General features: G+C 39.3%; 1 protein-coding gene across 1 annotated transcript; it reads right to left on the bottom strand.

Moving 5' to 3' along the window:
• Positions 1–1,377: 1,377 nt before the first annotated feature.
• LOC147336169 (uncharacterized) lies at positions 1,378–3,847 on the bottom strand (the record flags this gene model as incomplete). Its single annotated transcript, XM_086286151.1, has 4 exons — positions 1,378–2,961; positions 3,057–3,091; positions 3,244–3,354; positions 3,490–3,847. Coding segments are annotated over 4 exons (627 nt in total), but the record flags the coding sequence as incomplete, so codon positions are not given.
• Between the last annotated feature and the right edge of the window lie 9,391 nt (positions 3,848–13,238).

Here is a 13,238-nt window from a genome sequence, read left to right as displayed (position 1 = left end):
ACTTTGAAGATGAAACGAGGCTGGGTCTTCCAACATGATAATGATCCAAAACACACCGCCCGGGCAACAAAGGAGTGGCTCCGTAAAAAGCATTTGAAAGTCCTGGAGTGGCCTAGCCAGTCTCCAGACCTCAACCCCATAGAAAATCTGTGGCGGGAGTTGAAAGTCCGTGTTGCTCGGCGACAGCCCCAAAACATCACTGCTCTCGAGAAGATCTGCATGGAGGAATGGGCCAAAATACCAGCTACTGTGTGTGCAAACCTGGTAAAGACCTATAGTAAACGTTTGACCTCTGTTATTGCCAACAAAGGTTATGTTACAAAGTATTGAGTTGTATTTTTGTTATTGACCAAATACTTATTTTCCACCCTGATTTACGAATAAATTCTTTACAAATCCTACCATGTGGATTCATGGATTTTTTTTTCACATTCTGTCTCTCACAGTTGAAGTGTACCTCTGGTGCAAATTACTGACCTCTGTCATCATTTTAAGTGGGGGAACTTGCACAATCGGTGGCTGACTAAATACTTTTTTGCCCCACTGTATATGGGAAGAGCCGCCCCAGTACTTCGTGTTTATATAGGGTCATGAGGTCAACTTCATGCATGATCTTATTCCTGTTCTTTGTTTAGAATTGTATTGTTTGGTCTGACCTATTTGTTTCAATGGTAGAGACTAACGAGGTCAGGTGTATAAAGCAAGTGGGATTTTTGCATACCAGGTTAATTGTTTTATGGTAGAATGGAGATGCCAGAAATAAAGGATACTTAAAAGAACTTAAATGGTCTGCTGATGCTATTTACTTATCACCTTCCTTGCTGTTTAAGTTATGCTACCTCACACGCTCTCACTGGAGTCAAAAATTTCAACCATCTTCCCCACTATAACTGTGTCCTACAGAAAAATCCCCTTCCTTCCTGTTTTCTCTCCCCTTTATAGAGAAGGATTCAAATCATTACCAGTCAGCTACTCCCTGTACTCAACTCCAAATAGGTGGCAGTTGGACGAGAGTGGAATCTCCACTCCCCACAAAACACTAAAACACCAAAGCATGCAATAACTAAAATGGAAAATCACTGAATCACTGCACAAAAGCTTACAATTTGTTAAAATGATACATATTGCAACCCTTGCAAATCTAAAGAAATAAAAAGTTATACATTTGAACTTTTACTGTTAATGGGAACCACCAGTGCATAACGCTAATGTCCCTGATCTGTTTAGTCTGTGAAAACACTCTGCACAGTCTGACAGGAAGTATTCACTACTTGATACAGAGTCAGCTCTGTTGTGGTTAACGGTCAGCAGTTGCACGGCTTTGACAAGATGAGAATGAAGAACAGCTGTTAACCTGTCATTATCAACTTATTATTCTTTTGGCATTTAGCAGATGACTTAATTATTTATTTTTATCTTTTATGCTCTGCCTTTACTAACATTGTAAGATGTTGTGAAGCTATATGAGACATGAGAAGATTTAAGATGATGAAAGGCCTTTATATTTGTACTGATATTTAAGATTGATTACAGATAAAAGAATTCTGAGAATAAGACCAAAATAACTGTACAAATGCTCACTGTATCATAACACTGTCCCATTTTTCTGTGCCATGATATCGATATAGAATTGTTAATACCGAATTAAAGCCAAATGGCAACATCCAGGACTAAAATAAAACTTTGCCTGCTTAGAAGTGCAGTACCTCCAATGGCCACCTGAGGCTGGCACCAAAAATAAAAAACACAAACACTGTAGCGGCAACCTTCGGTCCTTCTTTGCCGCTTCTGCAGGACTTAAGTTTCTGACTCGTGCTCTTGTTGAATCGCTTGTATGCCTTTCGGTAGCAAAAACAAGGCGCTTGTAAAAAAGGAAAAAACATTTATTCTCCATACAAACTGAAAAATACAAACAAAGGCCTCTGGTGGGAGCTCCGTTTACATTCCTTTTATGTTACAACGAAAGCACAATAAACGGTGCCGGTTAGAAAACTGTTGCTCCGGGTCCTGCTTACTTGACTAACCTTTCATCCCCCCTCGTGCTTAACACACCCCCTTTACGACACCTACCAACACTTTACAACAACACAAAAGACTAACAAAGCAGGATCAATTTATGAAGCACGGTATATTACACTATAACATAAAATAATGAAAATTATAACTAGAAACTCAAATTAAAGATCACAGCAAAATGTTGGCTGAACTGTCTAAGCTCCAACAAACACTAAAAACCATACTTACAAAAAACATATGGCTCGACAAAATACCTTCATAACCTCTTGATATTATATTGCATAATATGAAGCAGACAGAAATACATTCATTCCTGTTACCTTTGTTCAAATTATTTCCTCTTGCACTGATAATTCTGAGTGATTGATCCGTTTTTGAATAGTGGCTGACACTAATATCAATTCAATTCATACAGCCGCACATCTCAACAGCAGTTGCCTCGAGGTGCTTTCTGCTGTAAGGTAAAGACCCTACAATAATACAGAGAAAACCCCAACAATGACACGATCCCAAGTACTCGGCAACAGTGGGAAGGAAAAACTCCCTTTTAGCAAGAAGAAACCTCCAAAGAGGAAAAGGCATCTGCCACAACCAGTTGAGGTGAGGGGAGGAAGATAGGACAAAAAACACAATAAAGATTGTAGAGGCTAAAATGTTTTGACATATGACATATAGACCACTTATAACAGTAACACAGGACACCAATAGGATTCATGTACATTTTCACTTGTGATTTCACAGCATGACAATATCCACCAAACAAACATCAGCAGATCAATAATGACGCCTCGGTTCCATGCAGTGCTCGGTCACTTTCTGAGTCTATCGAGTAGATGAATAAATAACATCTGGGTCCACTTCTGTGGCTGATGCAGGCCTGTGAGGACTTTCTGTTTTTGGATGAAATGTCACAGCTGCATAGTGCAGGTGCTCTGAGCTCTGCCTCTGTGAATAAGAGAACTGTCAGTCTCACGGCTGAGTAAAAAACTACTAACATTAACTGATAAAGAGTGTGAAGGACACAAAATGAAACACTTCACCTCTTCTTGTTGTAGATTCTTTCCTTCAGTGTGAACTACGGCAAAAAGTACAAACAATTTATGAGGTTGGTTGAATTATAATATTAAAAATATTCCTGTTGGGGGATTTTTAAAATAGAAAATAGCTGTTGTTCCTTTTTAAGTGTAATCATAAAAGACATGTAAAAATCTGTTACAATAAAAATACCTTTCTGAAGCTTTTTGATTTTAACAGCCAGACAAATGATGACTGTGATGAGGAAAACAGTCAGAACACCGAGGATCACACTCATCATATTTGGTAATCTGATAAAAGTGTCTGTGACAAAGATTATAATAAATGAAATGACAGCAGCTGCAGTTTATTAAATGTGTGGTTCAGAATCTAACATCTTAAACTTTGACTCTTATTTTCATGAAATTCAATAAAACCAAATGAAGAGGTCATTCTTACCTTGGACCACTAAATCTGTTGCTTCAACAATAACCGGACTGCGGTCTATTTTAAATCCACAGAAATAAAGTCCAGAGTCCAATAAATCCACTTGTTTAATTTTGAGAAACACAGTGGATAAATTAGTGCTCATTTCAAATTTTCCATTTTGAAATCCAGCGCAGAATGAAGCAGGTTCATGAGGTTCGACCATGGAGGCGATACAGGTGAGTTTGGCTCTCTTGGTCACTCTGAACCAGAGTATTTGTGTGGGAGAACTGGAAAAGTTGGAGCACAGCAGCGTGACTTCTTTTCCAGACTGAACCTCCACAGGTTGTGATACAGGGATCCAACCTGAAAAACAAAAGAAAATAAATAAACACAAACATTAAAGCAACAGAATCTTAATCAACAGAATCAGCTGGTTCTGTGGAGTAAATGAGTTGCTGTACTTACTGAGGCTGCAGACAAGTAAAACTGTTAGAGAGTCAAAGTTCCTCATTGTGCACACGATGTCCCTGAAATGGTGCTCTACAAGTTCATATAGGGTGGTCTGAAGAGGTGTGGTTTTTAGTATCTGTATGTGCTATACAATACATCTGTGAAAGAATAATCACGCCCCCCAGAAAGTTTAACCCTAACAGTGAACCAAGAGACAAAGATTGTGATTGTTCGCATGTAGACTCTCAAACCACTGTTGAAATATTTTATCACATCTGCTCATTAAAAACAAACCTCTCAGAGAGTCCCAGTACAACTTCACATTAACGCTCTTGGAACTGGGGTTACAGATGACCTTGAAGGATACAGCAACCAAAGCGATCCTGACAGGCTTGAGGTTTTGTCTGTCTCCCTCTGAAAGCCATCTCTCTAAGGCCTGATTTACATATTTCTGGAGGATCTTTGTGGCTGACCTTATTTTGTGATTGTTTCCTGGCATTTTATACCAGTCAATAAAAAAAAATAAAATGCTGCCACTTTTCCTCTCCTGGCTCCCAACTTTCAGTTTATTTTAGGGGTGTTACTCTGTCACTGCTATATTCAAAAACTGCAGTGAAGAAGTAGCCAAAAATGCACATGAAGTGTGGACAGTACTGCAGGCTGCATCGACCTGGTGTGGATTTGTGGACTTGAATTGATGCTGCCTTCTGAAGTATAAATCCCCAGTAATTCTCGGGTGGAGCTGTGGGCAATCATTCCTTGTTCTTTTTTCTGAAGGTTGTTATTTCTCACCATGGTGGCAAGCAGGCCCCATCTGAAACATGCTAATGCTAGTGCTGTTTGCCAGTAACTTTGTCAGCCTCCTGGTGCTCCTGAGGATTTTCACAACCACTGCTAGCTATTCTTAACTAAACCTTCCAGCTGATTTCTGAACCTGAAAAGGAAAGTACTTCCCAGTAATTTACCTGCTTTGCCATTCTCCTGCATTGCACTCTGAGCAGCGGCATTTCGTCTGCTCGCCAGTTACTCCAGATTCTCTGATTAAAAAGCAAACAAGTAAGGCCTCAGAACCAAATCACAAATATTTCAAGAACTTTTTGAACTCACCTTGACCATTCGTAACATTTCTTCTCTGGAGGAGCTCTTTGTTTCATTCCTGTTGGGTAATAAATTTATTCAAGCCACTTCCCTCTTCCTATTAAACTCATTCTTTCTTGTAAATAAGACTTGTGACAGTGCAGTTGCTCTGAGTGTTTTCTTAGTCCAATAAACATGACAGTCAGGTTTACACATTTCATTAGATTAGATTAGATAAACTTTATTAATCCCTCGGGTGGGCTCCTCTGGGAAATTCGGTTTCCAAATAGCACAGCACGTGTAGACCAGAGGATTTTTTTTGGACTGCATACAGTCCCACTGCAAACCTCGTCTCTCACAGTATCAGGAAGTCATCTGACTGGTCCCAAAGTCAGGGTTGTAAAAATCTGAGACTTCATCATAAAAACTCAGAATGTGAAATGACTGGAATCTACAGAAGATTTATAAAGGCACACTATTACAGTAAGCTCATTCTGACAGTACAGATCATCCTCAGACCCAGTTATCACAATAAATCCACATTATCATGAACGATATGCCAATATTCAGCAGTCTGGCAGGCAGGAAGTGGACCTGAATGGAGAATTTAAGAGGCTGAACAAACTTAAAAGGACAGAAAGAGACACAGACAATAAGCACTCACGAGATAACAAGGGGAAACAGGTGGGAGCACAGCTGAGGGAAGCTAGCATAATGACTCAAGGGGAAGTAAAACTAAACACAAACTAAGACAGGGCAACAGTCAGTAAAATAAAACAGTAAGTGAGACATAACTGAATGGAGAGATGAAACTGATTAACCGATAACTAAATGGGGAAACGTGAAAGACACCCACAGAGAGACAAAACCGAAGCAGCGACAAGAATGAATGAATAGAATAGAAAACAAAAGAGAATTAACAAAGCTGTAAGCAACTTTTATAATCAAACCCTTTTCTGGATTACTTACAACCCCCCTCTGTCTACATAGAAGTTAAACTGTGAGCTTCAGTTTAACAGTATTGTACTGTAGGGAGTAGTGTGTTGCTACAAATTGCATCTGTTCATTAATGTGAGACAATGAATATCAAATGGCTTGAATGGGACACTAGTGGAGAGGTCAGTCACTGTGGTGGTAGAATCAGCTCTCTGTGACACTTCTGTTTTCACTCTTTGACAGAAGGTCACTGCTAATCATGTCATCAGAGCCCCTCTATTGCCTTTAAATTTAACTCATGCTGGTTATTGACATACTCATGAACTGCAAAGTTGACTGTGTGGAGTGAAGAAGAGGACCCAAGTTTAATAAGGCTGGTAAAACATTACAAAACAAAAGGCGAAGCTAAACAATAACCAAAAGTGGGAAAACTACACAGAAAACATGACACATCTTAAACATGAAAAACCCTTAAACGTGGCTACCTGGCATAAATACATGAAGACCTGGGACATGGCATGAAGTGGCAGGATAGCAGACGATCTGACAAAGACTGAATGACACACACACAGACTAATTATACACAGGCGTTGCTGTAACGTATTCGACCTTCAAATGCGGCCTCCGAAGGATGTAGTCACTGAATTGAGACACAGCCAATGACACCACAGGGGAAGAGTAAAAATAAGCACATTTAACATAGAAACATCAGACTTTCAAAATAAAACAGGAAACAATTAAAGACTTAGACATGGCACACAAGCTTGACAACATGAAGCACGCAGACAAGGAACACATGACATATTGACACAAAAGACAAGAAACTAACAATGAATCAGGAATTATAGGAGAACCAACCCCTAACTAATAATGTCAACACAAGAACTAAGCATATATTCAATATAATGTAAGAAATCACAAAATACAAAATGAACTTAAAATGCTGGGTCACGGACTCTGCCCTGACACAAGCAGCGTAAAATCAACAAACATTCTGCTCATCGCATTTCTTCGCGATTATTCCTTGAGGCCTTTTCAAATAGGACACAGCATGTGCTGTGCTGACCCAAAATTTGTGGTGACTGCTGCATCCAATGTGAAAGGGCCTTGAGCTGTCCATCATTTTAAATTACCCACCATCGCACTATGAAACTTGGGATAGTTTGGGCCATGAAGCATACACCTAACTGTCCTTCAAATCTGGGGAAAAGGAGGCTCTCCCAAGGCTCATCACCTCGCTGTGACGCAATCAGCCTTCAAAGGCACCCTTCAGAAGGTGCAGCCCCTGAATTACGACAAAGCTAACAGTCGATGTGGGTGAAGGTTTTTGTTTTTCTTATTCTTTCTATTTAAAAAAAAAATAAAAAAATGTCAAGATGAAGGACTATGCCTGCTTTAACTGTGAGTTGTATTGATATGTGAGCTGTTGCCTGTAACTACAGACCTCACCAAATGCACTAACGCAGAGGTGTTTATTTAGAGCAGGGGTGTCAAACTCAAATACACAGTGGGCCAAAATTCAAAACTGGAACAAAGTCGCGGGCTAACGTTAATATTTATTGAAAGAAAAATCTTCCTCCAGATTTAAGAATGAATCTCTTCTTATGGACTCAAACAAGTTTTGCTGAAAAACTGAATATGGAACAAGCAAAGCTTAATACTAAACGATATATATATTAGCTGTATAATACCAGTAGGCCAGCTCTAATAGTAATTTGGTATGGCTTCGCGGGCCAAATGTAATTAGGCTGCGGGCCAAATCTGGTTTTTAGTTATTCAAATGTTCATAATCCTGATTTTTTTTTCTATTTTGCATCATGGCATCAACCTGCTATTGAAGCTTATTTCTCTTACTGCAATAAAGAAGTCACATATTTAGAGTTATGGATAGCAATGTTTCGTTTTTGGTAGCAGAAACAGACTAATCGTATGTACTTCTTCATTAGGAAGATTTCTAAAGACCTTCATATGAGTTCAGCTTTAACATTAGCTTCCAGTTCAAGGTATACTGTTGTAAACAGTGTTTATGTGTCTTTGGCCCCCTTCCTGAGTTTTAATTTTTTTGTAGAATCAGTTTAATTCAACTACCCTGGAGAGATTTCAATGATTAGATTTGATTGGTGGCTGTGGTGGTGTGTGGTGACTTTTACAATAAGACAAGCAGAAACTATTCCAGTGACAGTGGCCAACTGGGGCCACAAGATGTCAGTGATGTAAAGGATGGATGCAAACAGGTATGAGAGAAGCTTTACAAATAGAATGCTGTTTAAAACAAAGGACATCTTTAATTTGGTGTTTATTTATGATTTTTTTTTTTTACACTGCTCAAAAAACATAAATGAACACAATAACCTCTACCTCAAAGTTAAAACCCAGAGGACAAGTTTTGAAACGATGATCGAAGCTGCTCACCTTCACAAAATTTACTAATGCTGACAGTTCAGGAATTGTCTACTGTTGAGCCAGGGTTAAGGTTAGCAATTCAGTCTTTAAATGTTATCCATATTACTCGTATAAGTCTTACGAATACATAGGAATTTTTTTATTACAAGTGGATTTCCATTTAATGTTCATATTCAATATCAGCTTAATTTTATAACCACTTATGTACTTAGGGCCATAGTGTATGGATGGCTAGGAGTGACAAAATGAATGAATTAAATATCCCATTAATAATTACTTAAATGCCCTTCTATTTCATTTAAGCATTTAATAAATTATTAATTAATTAATTTCTATTATTAATGACACATTTATTTTATTTTTTATATATTTAATTTATTCATTATCGACACATTTAATTAATTATTTAGTTATTTTAAATTTTAATTAATTATTGAAGCATTAAATTAATTATTTAATGCTGTATTTATTTCATTCATTTTGGCACTCCTGGCCCTGCAGCTGTCATCATGAATTAATTTTATCTGTCAGTCTCACTGATCAAAGTCGGGGGGCGGGGTTAACACTGCCACTGTGGCATGTCTAAAATCTGATTGGTTAAACTGCACAACAAGTCCACACAGGTCCATGCCAGATAATAGATTGATGTACACCCAGTGAATTACACTCTGCTCCTTTAGGAGGCGATATTCATCGTTAACTTTGTTTGAATAGTTAAATGCTGAAATACTGAATGCTTGAAAAATCAAGAGGATAACTTGATAATAGTTGTGTGCGTCACTATTACCATTCGCGCATGTGTGGTACCGCATGCGCGAATCTTACATCACTTCCTCCCTTCGCCAACATTGCAACAGTTAATATATTTAAATGACACGGTTAGCACCCAGTCAGCTCCTAGCGTTTCTCGACAGCTCTGCCTCCTTTTCAACTGCCCGAGACATTTAAACAATGGATACCGCCGTATACAAACAAATTCATGCTTTTCTTCTCAACGGAGAGCTTCCTCCGACTGAACAACAAGCCGAAAAATAAGAAGAATCTTGTCAGAGGTACCAGAAACAGGGTTGTTGCTGGCTATTACTAGCCAACATTGAACCAGGACATCGGTGAATGGACATGGTCTTATTTGAGTTAACAAGAGAAATCAGAACCTCTTCCTAATTTTTTCTAAAACATTTGTTAACTATATAATTCTGTATGAATGTGTTTACTTGCACACTTACATTTCAACATTAGTTTCTGTCTTTTTATTTTATTGTTATCAATTTACATCAACTGTTTTTTCAGTATCCTAGAAATATTGTTTGGAGTACATTTTTCAGGTCAGATGTCATCATCGCTGCCAGATGAAGGACCAAATCAAAACCGTGGCACCAGGATTACATCCCATCAAGGTACATCTTAAAGCCTGTTCACCCTTTTAATTTACATGTTAAAAAGCTTGTGTGCTCCAGGGTAGCTTTAAATTTTAATTTGAAAAGTTCTGTGACCTGCAGGTAAAAGAACTTTTTCGAAGTGCTGGGCATGGATTTAATTGGACCACTCCCGGAAACATGTCTAGGGAACCGATATGTGCTAACCATGACCGATCTGTATACTAATTGGCAATGCTGATTGCAGAACTTCTTAAGTCCAAGACTGCAGCTGAGGTCTCTGCAATCATGATCTCTTAAGTTATACACATTTGGCATGGTCAGGAAAATCATGACTGACCAAGGAAAGGAGTTTGTGAACCAGGTAAAACTTGTGAAAGTGTTATTCGTACCTTTACCTATGATATGATGTATTTAGGCCAAGTCTGCTCATGTAACTGCAGCTCAACAACAGCATTTTCAGCAAGCTCAATATTAAACATGCTGTGTCCAGTGCATACCACCCCCAGACCAACGGGCAGGTTAGCATTTGGATGTCTAACCTTCAGTAACTCAAGTGAAATCAGTCATGCTTATTTATCTATTCTACAATACAACTCAATGGATGAGAGGACCAACCAGAACATTAAGCGTGCTCTCAGAAAGTGCATCAACCAGAACCACGATGACTACTCGTGATGCTTTACAGTGTATCATCGTCTTAAGAATGTATTTTTAAACTTATTTAAAGTTTAAAAGTTATTGACAAGTGCAAGAGATAATGAATTAATGAAGAGATTTTATGTGATCAGCACTACACCCACCACAGTCCCTATTTCCTGCTCTTCCACCGACATCCACGTCTTCCTGCTGTGACAAACGCCTGTCCCATGGATGATGACCTTGCAGTTGCCAACCCAGAAGAGGACATAAAGACACAAGACTTGAGGAGATGACGATTCTGAATGAAATGGTCTGTACATTTAAGAAGGGCTGACTGACAGGGAAAGGAGATTTGTTTAGTGGAAGACCTTTGGAACACGGAAAAGGAAGCAGGTACAACATTGTGTTGTTCAAGCAGGCGATGATGTTCTTTTGTCAGGAGATCCAAAAAGGAGACGCACAAGAGATGCATTATTCATTATTTGCATATTATCAGATCCACCAACTGAGAGGAAGTTTCTCCTGGACCACTCATATGGGACTCCTGAATGGCAAATTGATCATCGGTATGCCAGTCCAGGAGCAAAGTGTCAGAAAGACTTGGACCCTATTTATTCCAGTCTGGTGAGGCGCATTTTTATGCATTCACGTTGAACCTTGATGGTTTTAGAATTGCTGAAGCATGAGAAATAATGCCAGCCTTATTTTGTAGTTGTCTTTTTAATCTGTTTCTTTATTATTTTATATATTATATTGAAGTAAAATCACATGAAATGCTTTTTTCATTTAGGTGGAATACAGTGGCTTGCAAAAGTATTCGGCCCCCTTGAACTTTTCCACATTTTGTCACATTACAGCCACAAACATGAATCAATTTTACTGGAATTCCACGTGAAAGACCAATACAAAGTGGTGCACATGTGAGAAGTGGAATGAAAATCATACATGCTTCCAAACATTTTTTACAAATAAATAACTGCAAAGTGGGGTGTGTGTAATTATTCAGCCCCCTTTGGTCTGAGTGCACCCGTAACTATTGACTATGTGCACGTTAGCATATGCTACTTCCGGTGCGGAAACTCCTGTGGGGAGCTTTGTTTCCGGTGTCCTATTCGCACCTTGTTTACGGTCCAAAACAAGTTAAGCAAATGAATGAATCAAGCGGCGATTTACATTTCTCTAGATGTCTTGGGCATTTATCCAATATATCTGTAAATGATGTTTATCGACTTGTCGATTTTTTTCCCCTGCGCCTCAGAGCAAAAGAGAAAAGGGATTCAAATTTTATATTTCTCAGCTGTCCCTCGTTTATTGCGGGTGTTATGTTCTAAAAATAACCAGCGATGGGTGAAATCAAGTAGCCAATTTTATTTTTTGATGGTGCAAAACGTTTCATGGACATTGTGGACATCCAGTACTGCACATCAGTGTCACACTGCTAACGATCGATGCAGTGATTCTGGACTGTACAGGAGAGACGTCACGGAGGAGATCGTCTGCAGCGATCAGGACGCAGGACACAATGTGACGTAAGAAAAAAAAAAAAAAAGCATGCAAACTTGCACTAAAAAAAAAAATCTGTGAAACAGCGAGGTGAAAGGTGAACCGCGTTATAGCGAAGGACCGCTGTAATTTTGAAAGTAAGTCACAACATACCTGCATTAGTATTTATACAGAGTAAATACTAATGCATAGAAACCGTTACCAGCAATCATTCATTTTTTGTGTGGCTTTTTTCACGGTTTGTTAACATGCTGTGTAGGTGTGTACTTGACTAGCTGATATCAACATAACAGGGAAACATCTGGTTTGACTATTCTTCACCTGTAGTTTGAATGCTGAACATTTGCCTGTTTAAATCATAAGACCAGTCATTATACAGAGATGTGCTTCTGAATGTGGACGATGTGTCTTCTGCTGCAGTAATGCAGTTCTGCTTGTGTTGAGTGATGTAAACAACTGATCGATCTAAACGCTTTAAACGTCAAAATTGATCATTAGATTTTTTATGACACAATGGTGGCGAGTGTTCCCACCTTCTCCTCTTTGTAACTTAACGCGATCTTTCTGTTTTCGGGTTTTGGACATGATTTTGGAGTATATCTTCGCAGTAGCGATTGACCGCAAAGTAAAGCTACTGGAAATGTACAACCCCACATCCGGTCTCAAACCAGGAAGTTAGCATTTTCTCGTGCACAGGGTCCATTGTAAAATGCTCAGAGTAGAAGTAGATGCTTTTTGCACATACGTGATATGGATCGGGTTTCCGGTACGGCTCGAGTAACAACAAATACATCGCACGATGTGCACAAAAAATGTCAAAAACCTGTCAGACGCTGTTAGCAAGAAACTGTATGCAGCCATCCATCCATCCATTCGCTTCCGCTTATCCTTTTCAGGGTCGCGGGGGGCGCTGGAGCCTATCCCAGCGGAGGAAGCCGGAGTACCCGGAGGGAACCCATGCAAACAGGGGGAGAACATGCAAACTCCACACAGAAAGACCTGATGGTGGAATTGAACTCAGGACCTTCTTGCTGTGCGGCAACAGTGCTAACCACCGTGCCACCGTGCTGCCTTGTGTATGCAGCCATCTCCAATTTATTTCAGTGACTGCTGGGAGATCCCAATTTTCTTGCTGGTCAAGTGTCAAAACGATTGTTGTAGTTGTTGAACTAAATACACATTTTCCATTTCATATTGTAACGTTGGACCCGTTAAGCATAGACAGGACACGGACGTAATGACAGCACTACTTTATTTTCGAATGCGATCACACTGTGGTTTTTGTTTTCACAGGGACACAGACACTCCCGTTCTGCTGTCACGTCCGCTCTCTCCCACTCCGACTGTCACTGTGAACATATAAAGAGACATAATCACACTCACATCCCAGCA

This window comes from Aulonocara sp. 'chitande type north' Nkhata Bay, linkage group LG3, assembly GCF_057382095.1.
Source record: "Aulonocara sp. 'chitande type north' Nkhata Bay isolate Kocher_YH1m ecotype deep benthic linkage group LG3, A_spYH_male_GT1.1, whole genome shotgun sequence".
NCBI classification, from domain to species: Eukaryota; Metazoa; Chordata; class Actinopteri; order Cichliformes; family Cichlidae; genus Aulonocara; species Aulonocara sp. 'chitande type north' Nkhata Bay.
Note: the sequence above shows the minus strand (reverse complement) of the source record. Positions and strands in the feature narration are given on the sequence as shown.